The 20,230-nt window shown below is 42.6% G+C and overlaps 1 protein-coding gene across 1 annotated transcript; it reads left to right on the top strand.

The window, feature by feature from the left end:
- Positions 1-1,952: 1,952 nt before the first annotated feature.
- On the top strand, positions 1,953-19,711 carry CD180 (CD180 molecule). Its single transcript, XM_088443893.1, has 3 exons — positions 1,953-2,036; positions 14,563-14,777; positions 17,874-19,711. The coding sequence occupies exons 1-3, from the start codon at positions 1,953-1,955 to the stop codon at positions 19,612-19,614; spliced, it is 2,040 nt and encodes a 679-aa protein (XP_088300019.1). The 3' UTR covers positions 19,615-19,711.
- Positions 19,712-20,230: the final 519 nt, after the last annotated feature.

Genomic DNA, 20,230 nt, shown 5'->3' with positions numbered 1-20,230 from the left:
GTGTCCAACAAAAATAAAAAAATATTTTCTGCGTTTGTGTGCGCCTTAGCCGCACGTATATATCAATATAACATAAATGGAGGACCAAACTTTCTCCGATAAAAATAAAATAGGGAAAGATCAAGAACCACTTCCTCCTAGTGCTGTTGCTGCTGCTGGGAGTTGTTCATCATCCCAGAGAGGAAGTAGGAACACCACTACTTTTACTAAACAATTGACTCTCCAACAGTCCCTAGCGAGGAGGATGAAGTACGACAGCAGTCATCCTGAAGCAAAACGTATAACTGAGGCCTTGACTGCTATGTTGGTGTTAGATGTGCGTCCGGTATCCGCCATTAGTGCAGTGGGATTTAGACAATTGATGGAGGTAGTGTGTCCCTGGTTCCAAATCCCGTCTAGATTCCACCTGCACCCTCAAAGCAGCAGCGACAAGCGTGCGTCTGTCTGTTAAAGGGTGGTGTAACCCTCAAAGTGCGCTCCACAAACAATAAAAAAATTCTTCTTTTTTTTTCTGTCTTTGTGAATTGTGTGGGCTGTAGCTGCACCTGCATCCTCAAAGCAGCAGCGACAAGCGTGCGTCTGTCTGTTAAAGGGTGGTGTAACCCCCAAAGTGCGCTCCAACCAAAATAAAATAATCATCTTTTTTTCTGTTTGTGTGTGAAATGTATGCACAGTAGCCGCACCTGCATCCTCAAAGCAGCAGCGACAAGCGTGCGTCTGTCTGTTAAAGGATCACATCAATGACAGTATCCAAGTAGGCATGTCAGACAGTCCGTACATGCACTGGCAGGAAAAAGAGGCAATTTGGAGGCCCCTGTACAAACTGGCTCTATTTTACCTGAGTTGCCCCCCCTCCAGTGTGTACTCCGAAATAGTGTTTAGTGCAGCCGGGAACCTTGTCAGCGAAAGGCGTAGGAGGTTGCTGCCACAAAATGTGGAGAAGATGATGTTCATAAAATGAATTATCAACTCTTCCAGGGAGACCAGCCTCCAGAACGTACAGAGGGACCTGTGGTTGTGGATTCCAGCGGGGAAGAATTAATACTCTGTGAGGATGAGGATGTACACAACACTGAAGAGGGTGAGGAATTGGTGGATGAGGAGGATGAGGACGACATCTTGCTTCCGTAGAGCCAGTTTGTGCAGGGACAGATTAATTGCCAGCTTGTTTTGTGGGGGCCCAAACGAACCAATCATTTCAGCCACAGTCGTGTGGCAGACCCTAGCGCTGAAATGATTGCTTTGTTAAAGTGTGCATGTCCTGTTTATACAACATAAGAGTGGGTGGGAGGGCCCAAGGACAATTCCATGTTGCACCTCTTTTTTTTCTTTGCATTATGTACTGTTTGGGGCCTAGTTTTTCAAACTGCCATCCTGTCTGCCACTGCAGTGCCACAACTAGATGGGCCACGTGTTTGTGCCGCCCACTCGTGTCACTTAGCATAGCCTTTTGGACATAAAAACATTGTTGTGAGGTGTTCAGAATAGACTGAAAATTTGTGGAAATTAAGGTTATTGAGGTTAATAATAGCATAGGAGCAGAAAAACAAACATTCTGTGATTTTAGCTGTTTTTCTTTTTTTAAAAAAAATACAGATCCAAAACCCAGATCCCAAAACACGGAAGGGTGGTTTTGGCAAAACCAATCCAGATCCAAAACATGAAGAAAGATCCAGATCCAAAACCAAAACACGAAAAGTGGCCGGAGCACACCCCTAATATAAACACTTCCCCCAACACCCAAGTCCTAACAGCAGCTCATTTATAGGAAGTAGTTTGTATTTTAATTAAACAAGTAGCTACAAGAGGTTAATCGCATTGTTTTCCTCTATGCAGAACCGTTTTGTAGTCCTATCCTTTACCAGTAGCCTTTCTATCAGACTGCAGGGTATTACTTCCCTTTACAGAGAGAAAATACTGTGCTTCTGACTGAAGCATTTTCTAATCCAACAATGGCTGGTACTGCTGTTATCGCTGCCCTGCTCTTACTGTACCCTGTGCTCTCCAAAGCAGTCGAAGTATCTGTGTGTATGGAGGTACGTTTTCTCCAGTAGGTAACAGCACAAATGCTGCTGCTAGTGTCTTATGTATACATTGATAATATAAGTGATGGAATTCTTGCTGTGCACCAGTAATGTGACTGGTCTGCTAATTGTTCACCAGTTTATGATGCAGCACAGGATATATCACTTGTATCTGTGATTCTATTTTATCTTGTATACTGTCAGCTGTAAAGTATTATTGACATAAAGTGAAATTAATTATCCAGTACCCAGCTCCCCATCGTTACTACAGACACAGCACACAGGAGTTCGTTAATTCTGATTCACCTCTACTGAATTGTTTTGAACAGAGAAGAGAAAGTTGTGCTCTATAAAATGAGGCAGGTGTATTGCCCATGGCACAAACCAGATGACAAAACACGGATGGGGGAATTAATTAAATTTTTTATGACACTTTGTTTTTTTTGTCATTACAAAATGTAAAGAGGAAAAAAAGTATACAGGGATACTCAATTGGAGTAAAATACAATAGAAACATTATGCCTGTGCAGTACTGTACATTAGGGAAAAAGCTGAATTTCCTTTCAACGGCCATTGCTGTCCCATTGTTAGACACTGGGAACCATGCTTCTTTTAATATTATTGCTATTTTCAGTTTGCTACAACTTTTAAAACATTTTTCTTTTACCGTCAATTTTTTTGCATTTTTTTCTGCAATATTGTGTATTTTTGTGTTATTTTATGTGTATGCTCATTTACATTGGAAAACATACTGTTGTGTGCAAATGGATGTCTGCCAGTGGAAAACATTGAAGGTTCCAAATATAGTACGTATATTTTGTAAGAAATGCTGCATAAAGCATCACATTCTACTCTGTAGTCATTTAGGAGGCTTAGGGGTCTATGTACTAAGCAGTGATAAGTGACAGAGTGAAAAGTGATAAGTCTGTGATGAGTGCCAGCCAATCAGCTCCCAACTGTCATTTTTCAAACACAGCCTGTGAGATGACAGTTGGGAGCTGATTGGCTGGCACTTATCACAGACTTATCACTTTTCACTATGTCACTTATCACCGCTTAGTACATAGACCCCTTAAACTTAAAGAAAAAAAAAAAAAACTCATCTTTTTGTGCCTCATAAAGTGATACAGGAAATGTGTATTCTAAAGCAGCGCAGTATATGCAGTGCAATAGTCAGGGGTGTAACTTGACATTTGTGGGTGGATAAAGCAATATTTTATAAGGACCCAAATGTACCAGACTGGTTTTGGCTATCACCAGCTAATACCCCTTTCCACTGTGCAAAATACCCGGTTTATTGCCGTGTCAACCTGGGTAGCGGCTCAGTGTAAAAGGCTACTAGGAAAAATCCCGGGTCGATTGATATGGCATTTCTTGCCGGGTCTCGAACAGGGTTTTACGTGGGCAAAACCCTGGTCAGGCTCAGTGGAAATGGGTAACCTGGGTCTTCTGACCCGGGACTCGTTTATAGCATGGTGACTGGGTGGTATTCGGAAGCTGTCATGAGGAGGGAGAGATTTCAGCCTACCCGTAGGGTCTGGCCCATTCCGGTTTGTAGCCAATCCCTGCTTCATACGGGGTAAATCCCGGGTCTGACCCGGCTTGGAACCATGTTCCAAATCCCAGGACATACCCAGGATTTTGGTGGAAAAGGGGTAAGAGAGTGAAAAAGACAAATATACACGAGGCTTTGATAGTGAAAGTAACCCCTTCCCCCGGCTGTGGGTCCCATAGCAGTGCAGCTCTGATACTACAGTAGTTCTGCCTTTGACAGCAGGTTTTTTGTAGGGTTGAGCGGGTTCGGTTCCCTGAGAACTGAACCCACCATAACTTAGTAGATCCGAGTCGGCTCGGATTTTCCCGCCTGACTCAGATTTGAAAACAAGGCAAAACGTTATCATCCCGCTGTCGGATTCTCACGGGTTTTGGATTCTATAAAGGTCCCGCGATCGCCACCATTTTTCATTCCGGCTGTCGAGAGTGAAGAGGGAGCTGGGATCTGTGCTGCTGTGCATAGGGGCTGGCTGACTGTTGTTGTGACTGAAGTTGTCCTGTCCACCCATAGGGGCTGGCTGTCTGTTGTCCATATATAGGGGCTGGCTGGCTGTTGTCTGTCAAAGGGCTGCTGCCTCTTTCAGGGGTGCTCTTCACCCCCAGTGTAAAAAAAATAAAATAAACTATTTTTTCTGTGCATGTTAGGCACACTTGTTAGTAACGTAGGTGTGCAGGAGTGCTGTGCTGCTGTCTGTCACGGGGCTGCTGCCTCTTTCAGGGGTTTTCTTCACCACCAGTGTGAAAAATAAAACAAAACTATTTTTTCTGTGCGAGTTAGCCACACTTGTCAGCAGCAGAGGTGCTGTGGTAACTGTGTCGTTTATCAAGAGGCTGCTGCCTCGTCGGGTGCTCTCCCTCCCAAGTGCCAAAAAAATTAATTCAATCAATGTGTTGGGGTCTTTTTTCTGTGTGTGTGTGTGTGTGTGCGCGCGCGTTAGCCATGGCATCACAAACTCCTCTACTGAGATTTGCATAAACAGGTGAAAATAGAGGATATGGTTTAAAAAATGGAATAAAGCAACGACAACTGTGTTCTCTGATTATAGTACATGGCTCCTCTACCTGACTTTCAGTGAGTCAGAGGGCCAACTCCATGCAACCATAATCCAGAGTGCAGCTGCTCCTCCTGTAGCCCAGGTCAGAAGATGTGTAGGGGGTGAGGTGATATGGACTAAAATGGAGCTCACAGCCACTAAAGTGGACAATGAATCCCCAATCTTAACAGGGAGAGCAGCTGTAATTTATACACAACACAGGATAGAATGATGATATAGGCTTGGGTGATGGTATAATCTGGGGTGATGTATACATCATCCTCTTCACACAATATTAATTTGTCCTTGCTGGAATCCACCATTACAGGTGCCTCTGTAACTTTTGCACATAATTGACGGTAAAGGTCTTTCTCATAGAATTTGTAGTTCATTTTGATGGGCATCATCTTTTTCACATTTTGTGGAAGTAGTCTCAGACCGATCACTGACAAGGTTCCCGGCTGTGCTGAAAACTCCTTTCCTAGTACACACTAGAAGGTGGGCAGCTCAAGTAAAGCAAAGGCAATTTTGTGTAAGGGCCTCCAAATTGCCTCTTTTTCCTGTCAGTAGTTATTTACATTTCTTTAGATCTGTGTCCGATGGGAAGAAAAAACAATGTCTTCATCCCTACTGGGATGAAAATCCACTCCCAGCAGCAGGCATGGCGCTCAAGACACAACGTAAGACTTAAACCTTAAATGTTGCATTTTCTACTGTTCCGCTTGTCCACAATATCTGCTCCAGTTAAGTGGACAGTGGGTACAACAGCATTTGAACTGGATAGCCATACTTGAACACAAGTGACTTAATTAGTACCTCAGTTATTTTGCTTTAACCATCTGTGCACAATCATGGATATCACTAAAATCAGGACTGTTAGTGTGCCTTGAGAACCGGGGTTTGGAATCACTGCTGTACAGGTTAAGAAATGCTTTTTCGGAAGGTTTGCAAAGGATTATTTAACAGTCAATTGTTTTTAGAAAGCACTCTTCCTGGTCCCCTTCTGGGATGAAAATCCACTCCTAGCCGCAGAAGCAGGCGCAGGATTCTCAAGAAAGACACAATGTAAGGCCTTAAATCAGGGGTAGCCAACCTCGATCCTCGGGAGTTACTAACAGTTCACGTTTTCCAGACCACCTAGCAGGTGCACAGTTGTATTCATTACTCAGCACCACATTTGAAAAGATCCACAGGTGGAGTTAAGTATTACAGTTGTGCTTCTGTGAGGAGACCTGGAAAACATGCACTGTTGGTCGCTCTCGAGGACCAGGGTTGCTACCCCTGCCTTAAATCATAGCTCTTACCCTTGTCCACTTATCTGTGCTGATTAAATGGCACTTTGATGCCACTAACTAACTATGTTTTTTTTAATGTCCCTGTACAGGTTGGGAAATGTTCAATGTAGAAGCTTTGCAAAGGATTATTTTACAGTCAATTGTTTTGGAAAGCAGTCTTTCTGGTCCCCTTCTGGTATGAAAATCCACTCCTAGCAGCAGAAGTTGGCGCAGGATTCTCAAGAAAGACAGAACTTAAGACCTTAAGGGGTACATTTCATTTACTAAAGCGAGAGTTTTTAGAAGTGAGTTTTAGAAGTGATGTTGCTTGCCCATAGAAAATAATCAGATTTTAGCTATTATCTTCTAGAAAGTGACTAGTTAAGTAGAATCTGATTGGTTGCTATGGGCAACATCACTTCTAAAAGGCACTTCTAAAAACTCTCACTTTAGTAAATTAAATGTACCCATTAATATCTTTGTGCTGGTTAAGTGGTATTTGGAGGCTACTAACTAACTGTTTTTTTAATGTCCCTGTACAGGTTGGGAAATGCTTTTTGATGTGGAAAGCACTACTAGAAGTCTTCCTGGCCCCCTTCTGGGATGAGAAAATCAACTCCCAACAGCAACAGCAGGCATGGCCCCCAAGGATTCTTCTGGGGCAAGGACTGATGAATGTGTCAGATATTTTTTTGTAAATGCCTCCCCTCCTCCCTCATAAATTTTCTTGTGGAATAAAGAAATTAAATTAAATTTACTACCAATCAACAGTTCCTGTCCCAGCCCTGCCTTCAACTACATACATACTCAAACTCACTCAGGCCTCTCTTGAATAATAAAGATGTGCAATGTTGGAAGTTGAACTGCCAGGTGTTTGTGCCGCCCACTGCTGCCGCTTAGATTAGTCAGCCAGTTAGCTTGGTGCAAATTTTGGGCCTAAACTGGATGAAAACAATAAGGCGTTCATACATATATTGTGATAAAAACATAATAACCTCTTATGCTAAGCTTAACTTCTAAATGAAATAACCACACAGACAACGATAGCTTAGGTCGAATTAGAATTGGTTTATTTACTAAATTGCAAATTTAATTAAAGAGGGTGGCAAAAGAAGGCGCTACCACTACCTAGCTCTAACCCATATAAATCTTACTACAAAAATTGGGGGACAACTAAAACGCCCCCACGTCTCAAAAAATGCGTAACCTGCGCTGTCTCACCGCCCCTTACTTTGGCACAGTCCGGACACTGCCGCAAAGAATAGTGCCCGATTGTCCAACCCACATAGGTAGGACCCACTCGCCGTCCTTCAAAAGGGCAAGTGCCTCACAACGACCACTTACGCCACATGTGGCCGCTGGTTAGTAGCGTCTTCCTGCCACGCCAGGTTCCATAAACCGCAGCCTGGCCCCCCAACAACAAAAAAATCAAAAACAAAAAATACCTTTAAGAAAAATTCCCATCCCCAAAGGCGATAAATGTACCCCATCTGACCTAAAATAGTGCGCATTCTCCAGAACCAAAAGAGGGTGCCTGATTACCACACCCCCAGCAGCCAACACAAATTTAGCCACTGCAATATTTACCTTCTTCCTGGCTTTGTCCAAAGCAACTACATCTACAGACCCTCTCCAATTAAAACAAGGTACAATTTCCGACCACGCTAACCGTACCCCTGACCAATGGGACAACACCATATCCAAATCCTCTTTGACTCTTAGTATCAACTCGATGCCTTTGATCTGACCTACATCATTACCTCCTAAATGTATAATCAACCAATCAAGACGGCCCCATTGCCTCTCATGGCTAAAAAGCAGACCCAAAAGGGAATCCCAATGCAATCCTTGGACTCCTAACCATCTAACTGTGCGGCCGCTATTAGCATAACCGCTCTTTTGGCTAGAGGGTGTCTTTCAGCCCAAAACATATAGGAGTGGCCCATCAGCCATACTTGCTCCGCAGAGCCCGTGGATGCTGAAAAAGAAAACACCTAACCGTCAGATAATGTACTTGTGAAGACTGATGATGTAGTTCACACAGTCAGTGAGTAGAGTCTGACCTATATCCTTTCCAAGATATGAAGACTAGAATTATATAAAATGTTGATATTTTCCTGCTGGACTTACTCTCATTCTGTTAGAGGTTGCTACAGTAAGGCTAAAGGGCATATTTATTAACATTAGTTTTACTAAATTAATGTGAAATTGTGGGTTTTCATACCATTTTCACATTATTTTAGTATCACATGAATGTTTTAAAGGACAATTGGAGTAGTTTTCTTGAAAAACTACTCCAATTCCTTCAATTCACATATTTTTAGTAAGCAGATCACGGTAGCGGCGCATGCACAAACACCTTCCCATACTGTTTTTTGTGAATAAATACCACGAGAAGTATGCGGAGGGGATTCGCAGGTACAGAGCTTTATCACAACTTGCATCCCTGCATGCGGATGTTAGCACATCCAATGCGAATTTAGTAAAAAACGTAACACTAAAACAGCATTTTAAATGCAGATAATAGTAAATAGGGTCCTAAAAGTGAAAATCTTTTGTGTAACAAGGAGACGTTTGTAGTGAGTGGAATAGGCTGAGGCAGGGTGCCATCATTCCCCTGGGTAGTACAATTTTAGAGACTCAGAGTCGCCCGCTGAACATCCACCAATCACAATAATGGGAGGTCTCCAAACACTAAAACAATTAATCTCCATTTTGATTTTTAATGAAGAAAGGATGGATTTTCATAACATAAAAATATTGGGAATGTTAATTTAATATTAATTTTACTAAGATCACTGCCGTATGATGCAGTAGATTGTATGTTTTTAAGATTTAAATAAATGAATAAAAGTATGTATTTATTCAGTAATCTATATATTAATTCTATAAGGTTTTTTACTGTAAGACCTATTTTGAAAGAACAGCTGATCGTAAAAATTAGGGGTGAGCGGGTTCGGATTTCTGAAATCCGAACCCCCCCGATCCGAGGCCGATCCGAGTCAGGCTCGACTTTTCCCGCCTGACTCGGATCTGAAATCGAAGCAAAACGTCATCATCCCGCCTTTCGGGTCTCGCGGGTTTTGGATCCTATATAAGGTACCCGCGTCGGCGCCATTTTCTCACTCGGCTGTGGACAGTGAAGAGGGAGAGTGGGAGTTAGCCTGGCTGGGCTGTGTAGTGTAGTGTAGTGTAGTGCAGAGTAGTGTTGTGCTGTGCTGTGGTGAGCTGTGCTGCTGTTGTCCATAGGGGCTGTGTCCACTACTTCAAAGTCCATAGGGGCTGGCTGTGTTGTGCTGTGCTGCTGTTGTCCATAGGGGCTGTGTCCCCTACTTCAAAGTCCATAGGGGCTGGCTGGACTGTGTTGTGCAGTCAGTTGTCCATAGGGGCTGTGTCCACTCCAAAGTCCTGTGCAGTGTCCCAGTCCTAAAGGGGTGCTGTAGTGTTGTCCAGGGGGTGCTCTGTCCGTCAGGGGTGCTCCCCCCAAGTCCTAAAAAAAAATATTTTTTCTGTGTTTGTGAATTGAGTGCGCAGTAGCCGCACGTGCATCAACAAAGTAGTGCCAAGCGTGCGCCTGTGTCATAAGTAAAGGGCCGGCTGGCTTGACCGTTAAAGGGTGCTGTAACCCCAAAAGTACACTCCAAACCAAATAAAAAAATATTTTCTGTGTTTGTGAATTGTGTGCGCAGTAGCCGCACGTGCATCAACAAAGTAGTGCCAAGCGTGCGCCTGTGTCATAAGTAAAGGGCCGGCTGGCTTGACCGTTAAAGGGTGCTGTAACCCCAAAAGTACACTCCAAACCAAATAAAAAAATATTTTCTGTGTTTGTGAATTGTGTGCGCAGTAGCCGCACGTGCATCAACAAAGTAGTGCCAAGCGTGCGCCTGTGTCATAAGTAAAGGGCCGGCTGGCTTGACCGTTAAAGGGTGCTGTAACCCCCAAAGTGCACTCCAAACAAAATAAAAAAAAAATTTCTGTGTTTGTGAATTGTGTGCACTGTGGCTGCACGTGCATCAACAAAGGAGCAGCGCCAAGTGTGCGCCTGTGTCCCATAAGTAAAGGGCCGGCTGGCTCATTTCTTAAAGGGTGGTGTAACCCACAAAGTGCACTACTCTCCAGCAAAAATAAAAAAATATTTTCTGCGTTTGTGTGCACCTTAGCCGCACGTATATATCAATATAACATAAATGGAGGACCAAACTTTCTCCGATAAAAATAAAATAGGGAAAGATCAAGAACCACTTCCTCCTAGTGCTGTTGCTGCTGCTGGGAGTTGTTCATCATCCCAGAGAGGAAGTAGGAACACCACTACTTTTACTAAACAACTGACCCTCCAACAGTCCCTAGCGAGGAGGATAAAGTACGACAGCAGTCATCCTGAAGCAAAATGTATAACTGAGGCCTTGACTGCTATGTTGGTGTTAGACGTGCGTCCGGTATCTGCCATTAGTGCAGTGGGATTTAGACAATTGATGGAGGTAGTGTGTCCCCGGTTCCAAATCCCGTCTAGATTCCAGCTGCATCCTCAAAGCAGCAGCGACAAGCGTGCGTCTGTCTGTTAAAGGGTGGTGTAACCCTCAAAGTGCACTCCACAAACAATAAAAAAAATTTTTTTTTCTCTGTCTTTGTGAAATGTGTGGGCTGTAGCCGCACCTGCATCCTTAAAGCAGCAGCGACAAGCGTGCGTCTGTCTGTTAAAGGGTGGTGTAACCCTCAAAGTGCGCTCCACAATCAATAAGAAATTATTTTTTTCTGTCTTTGTGAAATGTGTGGGCTGTAGCCGCACCTGCATCCTTAAAGCAGCAGCGACAAGCGTGCGTCTGTCTGTTAAAGGGTGGTGTAACCCTCAAAGTGCACTCCACAAACAATAAAAAAGTTCTTTTTTTTTCTGTCTTTGTGAAATGTGTGGGCTGTATCCGCACCTGCATCCTTAAAGCAGCAGCGACAAGCGTGCGTCTGTCAAAGGGTGGTGTAACCCTCAAAGTGCGCTCCACAAACAATAAAAAAGTTCTTTTTTTTTCTGTCTTTGTGAAATGTGTGGGCTGTAGCCGCACCTGCATCCTTAAAGCAGCAGAGACAAGCGTGCGTCTGTCTGTTAAAGGGTGGTGTAACCCTCAAAGTGCGCTCCACAAACAATAAGAAATTCTTTTTTTTCTGTCTTTGTGAATCCTCAAAGCAGCAGCGACAAGCATGCGTCTGTCTGTTAAAGGATTACATCGGTGACAGCATCCAAGTAGGCATGTCAGACAGTCCGTACCTGTACTGGCAGGAAAAAGAGGCAATTTGGAGGTCCCTGTACAAACTGGCTCTATTTTACCTGAGTTGCCCCCCCCTCCAGTGTGTACTCCGAAAGAGTGTTTAGTGCAGCCGGGAACCTTGTCAGCGAAAGGCGTAGGAGGTTGCTGCCACAAAATGTGGAGAAGATGATGTTCATAAAATGAATTATCAACTCTTCCAGGGAGACCAGCCTCCAGAACGTACAGAGGGACCTGTGGTTGTGGATTCCAGCGGGGAAGAATTAATACTCTGTGAGGATGAGGATGTACACAACACTGAAGAGGGTGAGGAATCGGTGGATGAGGAGGATGAGGATGACATCTTGCCTTCGTAGAGCCAGTTTGTGCAGGGACAGATTAATTGCCAGTTTTTTTTGTGGGGGCCCAAACGAACCAATCATTTCAGCCACAGTCGTGTGGCAGACCCTGGCGCTGAAATGTTTGGTTTGTTAAAGTGTGCATGTCCTGTTTATACAACATAAGGGTGGGTGGGAGGGCCCAAGGACAATTCCATCTTGCACCTTTTTTTTTTCTTTGAATTATGTACTGTTTGGGGCCTAGTTTTTCAAACTGCCATCCTGTCTGCCACTGCAGTGTCACTCCTAGATGGACCACGTGTTTGTGCCGCCCACTCGTATCTCTTAGCATAGTCATCCAGCTACCTCGGTGCAACCTTTTGGACATAAAAACACTATTTTGAGGTGTGAGGTGTATAGAATAGACTGGAAATTAGTGGAAATTAAGGTTATTGAGGGTAATAATAGCATAGGAGCAGAAAAACACACAAATTCTGTGATTTTAGCTGTTTTTATGCTTTTTTTTAAAAAAAATACAGATCCAAAACACAAAACCCAGAACTCAAAACACGGAAGGGTGGTTTTGGCAAAACCAATCCAGATCCAAAACACAAAGAAAGATCCAGATCCAAGACACGAAAAGTGGCCGGTGCACACCCCTAGTAAAAATATAGTTGTGGTATCAAAATAAAGGTCTTACCATGTAGATGTGCCAGTTAAAGAGAAAAATTAGATTGGGGCAATGGTTCGGATGTGTCGGAGCAGCAAAGTTCCCATGTAAAGTAGTGTGTTATAATGACAGTATTCACACTAACATGATTGGACACACTCGATCACATGACTGTGCATTATTTCCCAACAGCTGCACCCATTATAGATGCGCCCCTGCATCCTGCAATACCATCAGGGAGGAGTCGGATGTATCCAAATTTATTCTTCAGCAGGATAATGACCCCAAACATACAGCCAATGTCATTAAGAACTACAGTATCTTCAGCATAAAGAAGAACAAGGAGTCCTGGAAGCGATGATATGGCCCCCACAGAGCCCTGATCTCAACATCATGGAGTCTGTCTGGGATTACATGAAGAGACAGAGGATCTTAGCAAGCCTACATCCACAGAAGATCTGTGGTTAGTTCTCCAAGATGTTTTAAACAACCTCCCTGCCGAGTTCCTTCAAAAACTGTGTGCAATTGTACCTAGGAGAATTGAACAATTGATGCTGTTTTGAAGGCAAAGAGTGGTCACACCAAATATTGATTTGATTTAGATTTCTCTTCTGTTCTCTTTGCCATTTGTTAATTGATAAAAATAAACTATTGACACTTCTATTTTTGTAAGCATTCTAACTGTGCAGCATTTTTTCCACACCTGCCTTTTGCACAGTATTGTATATTACATTTAAAGTGATACTGTACTTCACTAGCTTTATGTACTAATCATACATGTTATGATTTGTCATGGTCTGTGACCAGTGCCAGTGCTCACATTTGTATGTAGATTGTAGATAGTTTATAAGGGAGGGGCAGGACCTCACTTTATGAGTAGCGAGCAGTAGAGGTGTATCAGTAGGTAAAGCACATTGGTTTAAGCTTAAGTCCTGATATTCTACTATATTCATAGCACCTATGGACATACTCAGGCACATCTAACAGACCTGTACAATTAGGTCCTACATCCTCATACGTAACGCTGATTTTTTTCTTCCTTACAGCCTCAGGAGCTACAGGTTACCTTAGCGGTTCTCACCATTGAAGTCAATGTTGGGAACTGTTCTTTGGCAGAGGCGCAGAAGGCTCACCTCTCTCAGCTAATGAAAGCTCAGCACTGGGATTTCTATAGTGAAATCCCGCGGCAGCGCAGTCATTCTGTTAGTACTGTCCTTAGAGGACAGTACTAAAGTTCATGTGTCCATGTCAATGCGTTTTTTTATTTTCTGAAGACCGTGGATGCTTACATGGATAGGAGAGGATGTGATCCACGCAATCCAGGTATCCGTGGATTTCTACTTGGACAAGTGGACGTGAATGGCTTCAGGGATACTAGGTGAGTATGTGATATAGTGAGTGTGCATGTATGTGTTAATAAAATTGTACTATCACGGTGTGTGTACTGTCTTTTTTCTTTTTTTATATTTTTTTTGCAGGTGAACTACAGGTACCAGTGGGCCCATAATGCCCCCATGCTGGTATTTGTTGTTCTCCAAGTACCAGCATGAGGGGGAGGCTTCCTGGGACCTGTAGTTCACCTGCAAAAGACAATATTTTTACTTCTTAAACAACATGGCATCCACCGCCCAGGTGTGCCATATCAGCCTAGGCCTGGGGTGCCCTGAAGAGGGGGACCCCTTTATTAGTGGGGGTCCCCACCTCCCCAGCCTGGGCTGACTAGCGGTCAGGAGTAATGTTTTTGCCGGGGGACCCGGTGAAAGGGTTCCCCTGGCTGTTGCATTACTCCCTTGCTAGAAAGAGCCCAGTGCTGGTTGTACTAAATACAGGGGACCCCTATGTCTTTTGTCCCCTGTATTTTCACAACCAGGATCGGCTCTCAAAAGCCCAGGGCTGGTTGTGCTTTGGGGGGTGGGGCGCAAATTTTTTTTTTATTATTATTTTTACACTTTTTAATAAAAAAATTTTGCACAGTTGCATGGATGGATCTCACTGATCCGTGCATGCATCTGTGTCAAAAAGTGACGTGGGCATCGTACGGATCAGGACGACATATTGTTCAGGCATAAACACTGAATGATATGGTGAGGGTCATGTATGAGATTGCCAGATCTTACCTGCTGTAGGTAAGATCTGAAGATACGACGGACGACCTGTGGGTATGCAGATCGGCAATGTTATTGTTAGTGTATACTCATGATTTGCACATATTATGCATGATCTATCATTCCGATGTGTCGGAATCAGCCAAATTGTGCACATCATCGTCTAGTGTGTAGACACCCTTATACTTGATGATAAATAAGGGAAGCAAACAACTGCAGTTTGTTCTAATCCTATCTTCCCTACCTTTCCGGTAGAATGTGGTCTTGTTTGCAAAATGACTACACACAAATAGCCAAACATGATATATAGTCACAAATAGTGGTGACAGATTAACTGTTTTAATTACTATTTTTGTATCATTTATTTTATTTGTCAGATCATCGTCAATAAAAGCTACAGCTGTGAGGGTCTAGGACTGCAGGAGCTACCAGACAGCATACCCACCAGCTCTGAGATTCTGGATTTCAGTTTTAACATCCTCTTTTCTCTCTACCATTTGACTTTCAGTCGTCTAGAAAATCTGGAATATTTAGATTTATCAAGGTATGACATTTCATATAACTCTCCATTATTTGTTCATGCCAACATGTTGTAACCAACTGTGGGAGTTTGCACCTCGGAGCATGTGTGTGTATGCTCCCTAATGTTTACATAGTGCACCACTGTGTGGAATAATGTGTATAAGGGGCACTACTGAATGGCATATCGTGTCCAAGGGGCACTATTTTGTGGCATAATGTGTATTGTGGACCAGTCAATGACTGGAGCAATAAAGCTATCTTGCGTTGATTACAATTCAACTAACACTGACATGCCAGTCATGGCCCTCCCTAGGCACACTTCAGTACTGCAGAGGGTGCTGAGACTCCACACTGCGATCCGGTCTATGGATCTACAGTAACAAGGCCGACATGGTCTAGATAGATACCAGGGGCCAAATGTAATAGGGTGAGAGTTTATAAAATCTGAGTGTTTAGTAGTAAACTCTCACATTGGTTGAGTTTTTTTCTTCAAAATTGGAAAACATCTGAGAGCTTAAATCATGAGAGTTCTTTTAGTCTAAAACATGTGAGTTTGCCTGTTCTGGGGCTCTATAACATTGGCAGAGTTTAGAAAGTGTGAGAGTTTACTGCTAACCTCTCACATTTACTAAACTCTCACCCTATTACATTTGGTCCCAGATGTTAGACAGGGACAAAAGATTGACACACTAAAGGTCGACAGGTACAAATGGTCGACAGAGTCAAAACTTCGACATAAAAAGTCACTTTTTTGGTTGTTTTTTTGTGTTTAGGGTTAGGCCAGTGGTTTCCAAACTGTTTGCGCCGTGGCACCCTGGGGTACCTCGGGACTCTTACAGGGGTGCCTCAGGCTGGTGGTTCAGTACCAAACAAAATTATTTATGGGCAATGTAATGTAAATATGTGGACAAACAGAAGCTCAAACCTGTCCACCACCACATAACTGAGCCTAAGGATGACAGGTAAGCACAATTTACTTCACTTTACTAAAAAAAATTCTGAGTTTCTCAATAACAAACTTTCGGCTTAGGGGTGCCGTGAAAACAGTACTGATAGTCTAGGGTGCCGTGACTCAAAAAAGTTTGCGAACAACTGGTTTAGGCACTTACCCCAAAAGGTGCCTACACACTTGGTGATGTGCTCACGATCCGACATTGTGTCCGATTTCCCCTTGAACTCTCCCCAGCAGCTCCCCAACAGTCGTGGGCACCATTTAGTGTTAAAAAACTGTCCAATGTGACAAACGATCTATCATGCCTCCTAACTATTCCAGTGCATCGTGACTGAGATTGTCAGATCTGCCCTACAGCACGGCAGATCTGAAGATGCGATGTACGACCTGCAGGATGTACGACCTGCGGGAACCTGTCATCACAATGCGTCGGAAACGGGCAAATCGTGTAAAATATCACTAAGTGTGTAGGCACCTTTGGGGTTAGCGTAGGAGGGTGGGTTAGGCACTTACCGGAAGGTTAGGGTTAGGCACTAGAAGGGACGGTTATGGTCAGGCACCTTCCTCAATGGTTAGGGTTAGGCACCAGGAGGGAGGGTTAGGGTTAGGCACCAAGGGGAGCATTAGGGTTAGGGTGAAGATTAGGGTTAAAAAGAAAAAACTGTCAACAATTTTTGTGGCATCCATTTTTGTATCGACCTTTTGACCATTGTACCTGTCGACCTTCTTACATGTTTAGTGAGTTGACCTTTTGTCCCTGTTGACCTATTGACCGTCTAACATCTGGTGTCTATCTAGTCAATGTCTACCTTTTTACTCCACACATTCAATCCTCACCCCTCCACACTACACCTCTGCCTTTCCTTGCCATTCAGTAGCAATATTCCATACCCCCACTTTGAAATTTCCAGTTCAACCACTGTGGATACATATGCTGCAATGTGCCTGTACGCAGCACGCTTTTGCACGATTGGCAATGCCATCTCTAGATGGCATTGCCTATAAAAGCCTAAGGGCTCTTTTTTGCAAAAAGCCTTGTAGATACAAAAGATCCCAGAAATCCTTATCGGGAGAGCTGTCCCTGCATCCCAGCGATCGCAGATGCCGGTATGCAGCAAATTTTCATCATGCCCACAATACCTATATACCTGTATATGCATTTATCTGTCCCTTTAGAAATCACAATTGAATACTGGATCCAATCCACCATAACTCAACTATACTAATATGGAAGAGTATAACTTCCACTGTGCGCATCAGTCACAATGATGTAATGAGCGCTCAATAATTTGCCTTTAGAAATGTATAAATGATTATGTATATGGTGAATCAGCGCTTCCGTTACGTGTGTGTGTTCCTGCCTGTGGTTATGTTTAGGTGTATCTCCTGCTATCTGCCTTGTCATCAACTAAAATGAATTTTTTTTAACATTTTAATAGTTAACAAACACACATTTATGGTTAGGTTGCTTCATCAGGAGTAGGCAGCATGTCGCACTCCAGCTGCTGTGGAACTACATATCCCAGCATGTCCTGCCACAGTCCAGCTGTTAGGACTTCAAGAAAGCATGCTGAGATGTGTAGTTTCACGGTCCCTAGAGTGGCACACATTGCTTACCCCTGCTTAACACAGGGCTGCCAAGAGGGGGGAACGCAACGGGTACTAATTGCCCAGACCCCAGTTGTGCCATGGGAAGAATGCCCCCCTTCTCGGCGCATGTATAGTAGTTTTCATGTATTTATTTGTATGAGAAGGTGTAGCCATGCCACCCCATCACCCGTCATTGCTCAGTATGGCCCTGGCTTTACATGAAACAAAACCATAGTAACTTTATAAAAAAAAATGGTCTTAGAATGCAGTCAGAGATTGTACACATGTTACTGAGCCTGCGGAATTATTACACCCCAATTTATTTATTTGTTTTTATATATATAAATATATATATATATATATGTGTGTGTGTGTAAAAAGTGTTCTCTTGTAAAAAGCAGCCTAATATAGAAAACATGTATTAATAATAATATAGAACGTAAAGCATTTGCTATACTAATGGGAGAGTTCCTCAATCTTCAAATCAATAATCACATTCCCAGTGTATTGTCTTTTCCACTGGAACTACATTTGAGAAAATATGGTCTATAAAAACTTTTCACCATTACTTTACAGATGCAGTATCAACTGGATATATGATGATGTCTTCAGGAACAATATGAAGCTTAACACAGTTATGTTTACTGGGAATCCAATTCTATACATCTCAGATCTTGCATTTGTAAGCACAACCTCTCTTCGACATCTTTACTTACAGGAAACTTCTATATTGGACTTAGCTTTTGTTCCAATTAAATACTTACTAAACTTGGAAACCTTGCATGTGGGAAGCAATTATATCTCGTCTATAAAATTTCCTGAAGATCTAACTTTAAAAAACTTGAGGACTGTTAACTTTGAATTAAACCATATAAACAAAATAACAGTGAAAGATTCAGAGCTTCTGAAGCAGATCAACAATTTGACTCTAATTTTAAAGGGTAATAATATTGTGTACATTGAGCCAAACTCTTTCAACAAAAGTAACTTCTATAGTTTGGATTTGATGGGCTGTGGCCAGAAGACAGACTTGTCTTCGCTTGTAAATGGACTGAACGGTCTAACGACCAACATCCTTAGAATTGGCACATTTGCGGATGTTGATGCAGGGCTTGATATTTCCCCATCGAGTGTGGTAGGTCTTTGTAATGTTTCAGCAAAGCAAGTCAGTCTCCAAGCCAGACATTTCAATGACGAGTCACCTCAAACCTTTTCATGTTTGACTAAGACGGAAATTTTGGATTTAACATACACTCACATATTCTCCCTTCCACAGTTGACCAATGGTTTAGTGCTAAGAGAACTAATTTTAAATGAAAATAAATTGGAAAGTCTTTGCAATATAAGCTCAGGTAGTTACCCATTGCTCACGCATCTGCATATAGTTGGAAATTTTAAGACCTTGAATTTGGGAGCTGGATGTTTGAAGGATCTATCAAAGCTTCAATATCTCGACCTCAGCCACAATGATTTTACACAAATGACATGCTGCAGTACTCAGTTTATAGGGTTGGACAGTCTCACTCACTTGAATCTGAGTTATGGATCTATGTTTTCCCTACACAGCCCTATCTTTCCAGAGAACAATCAGCTGGAAGTTCTCGATTTCACATATGTCCATTTATTAACAGATAAATCTTTAAGTCCTTTCAGCAATTTAGATTCTCTGAGAGTCCTGAACCTGTCTCGTAGTTATGTTAATACCAGCAATATACATATGTTTGACGGCCTAAAGAACCTCGTTTTCCTAAACATGGAACACAGTTTATTTCAGAATGGAATACTCCGAAGTGACAATCTCTTTTCCACTGTTTTAAAACTTGAAAAACTAATATTATCTAACTGTGAGCTTCAAGCCATAGAGGCACACTCTTTCCTAAAACTGCAGAACTTGCAGTATGTGGACCTAAGTCACAACAACATAACTGTATTTAGCACAAACGCATTTGGGAATCTGAGTCACGTTTACTTCAATGTTGCTTTCAACATAATCACAACCATTCCTATTGATTTGCTGAAGGATATAACAGATGAAAGCACCATCAATATAAGCCATAATCCCATTGATTGCTCATGTTCCAACATTGAATTTTTATCTTGGTACAAAAAACATGAAAACATTTTTCAAGACAAGACAAACACCATATGTGGGTCTCCATCATTGTTCAAGGGTGCAGAGCTGTCTAAAGTAACAATAAGTTGTGGAATGTCGACATCAAATTTAATACTAATCATCATAGTTGTATTGCTGGGCACAATGTTAGTATTAGTGGCCATTATAAAGTTGTACAGGAAAAGGATGTATTCTTCCATTTAGTGACCATATTTAACTGTACCACAAACATATTTCATCAAGAACTCAAATTAGCTCTGAGAATAAATTTATTGAATCAGGTTTCAATGACTGATTAAGACACTCCTGTTTTTTATAAAGTTTATATATTATTGCTAAAAATAAAAAAATTAATAGCAAATGGTTATTTGTCAGTTTCTTAATTGATATTACACAACATACAGATGTGTCCTACACCTAGTGTCTATATGCCATAAGCCACGGGATGCTCAGAGGGAGTCAGAGGTTCAGAGAGGATTAGCGTACTGTATAATGCATTACATTTGCAATCATCCGCATTGCAGAATTCTCCGGAACAGACGAGCCCAGGGCCTGCATCATTGGGCACAGATTTTCTGGTCTTGCAAGCTGCAGTCGGACCAAAGGAGAAAACAATCGCATCTACTCATCTGGCGTCTATGGACGCTGCACCAGTATCACAGATGCAGCAAGGAGGTTTCTATTCCATACAGATGTAATGTCTGTAGCATCAAGAGAAATGCCGGTCCACAGCAGAAAGCACCACTACATCCCATCAAAAGTAGCAGACCATTGGAGCTACAGTAGTCTCCCTTGATCATCTCAACCTAGAGTGCAGCTG

This window comes from Taudactylus pleione, unplaced genomic scaffold (genome assembly GCF_031769625.1).
Source record: "Taudactylus pleione unplaced genomic scaffold, aTauple2 ptg000336l, whole genome shotgun sequence".
NCBI classification, from domain to species: Eukaryota; Metazoa; Chordata; class Amphibia; order Anura; family Myobatrachidae; genus Taudactylus; species Taudactylus pleione.
The sequence above is the reverse complement of the archived record's forward strand: the minus strand, read 5'-3'. Positions and strand labels throughout refer to the sequence as shown.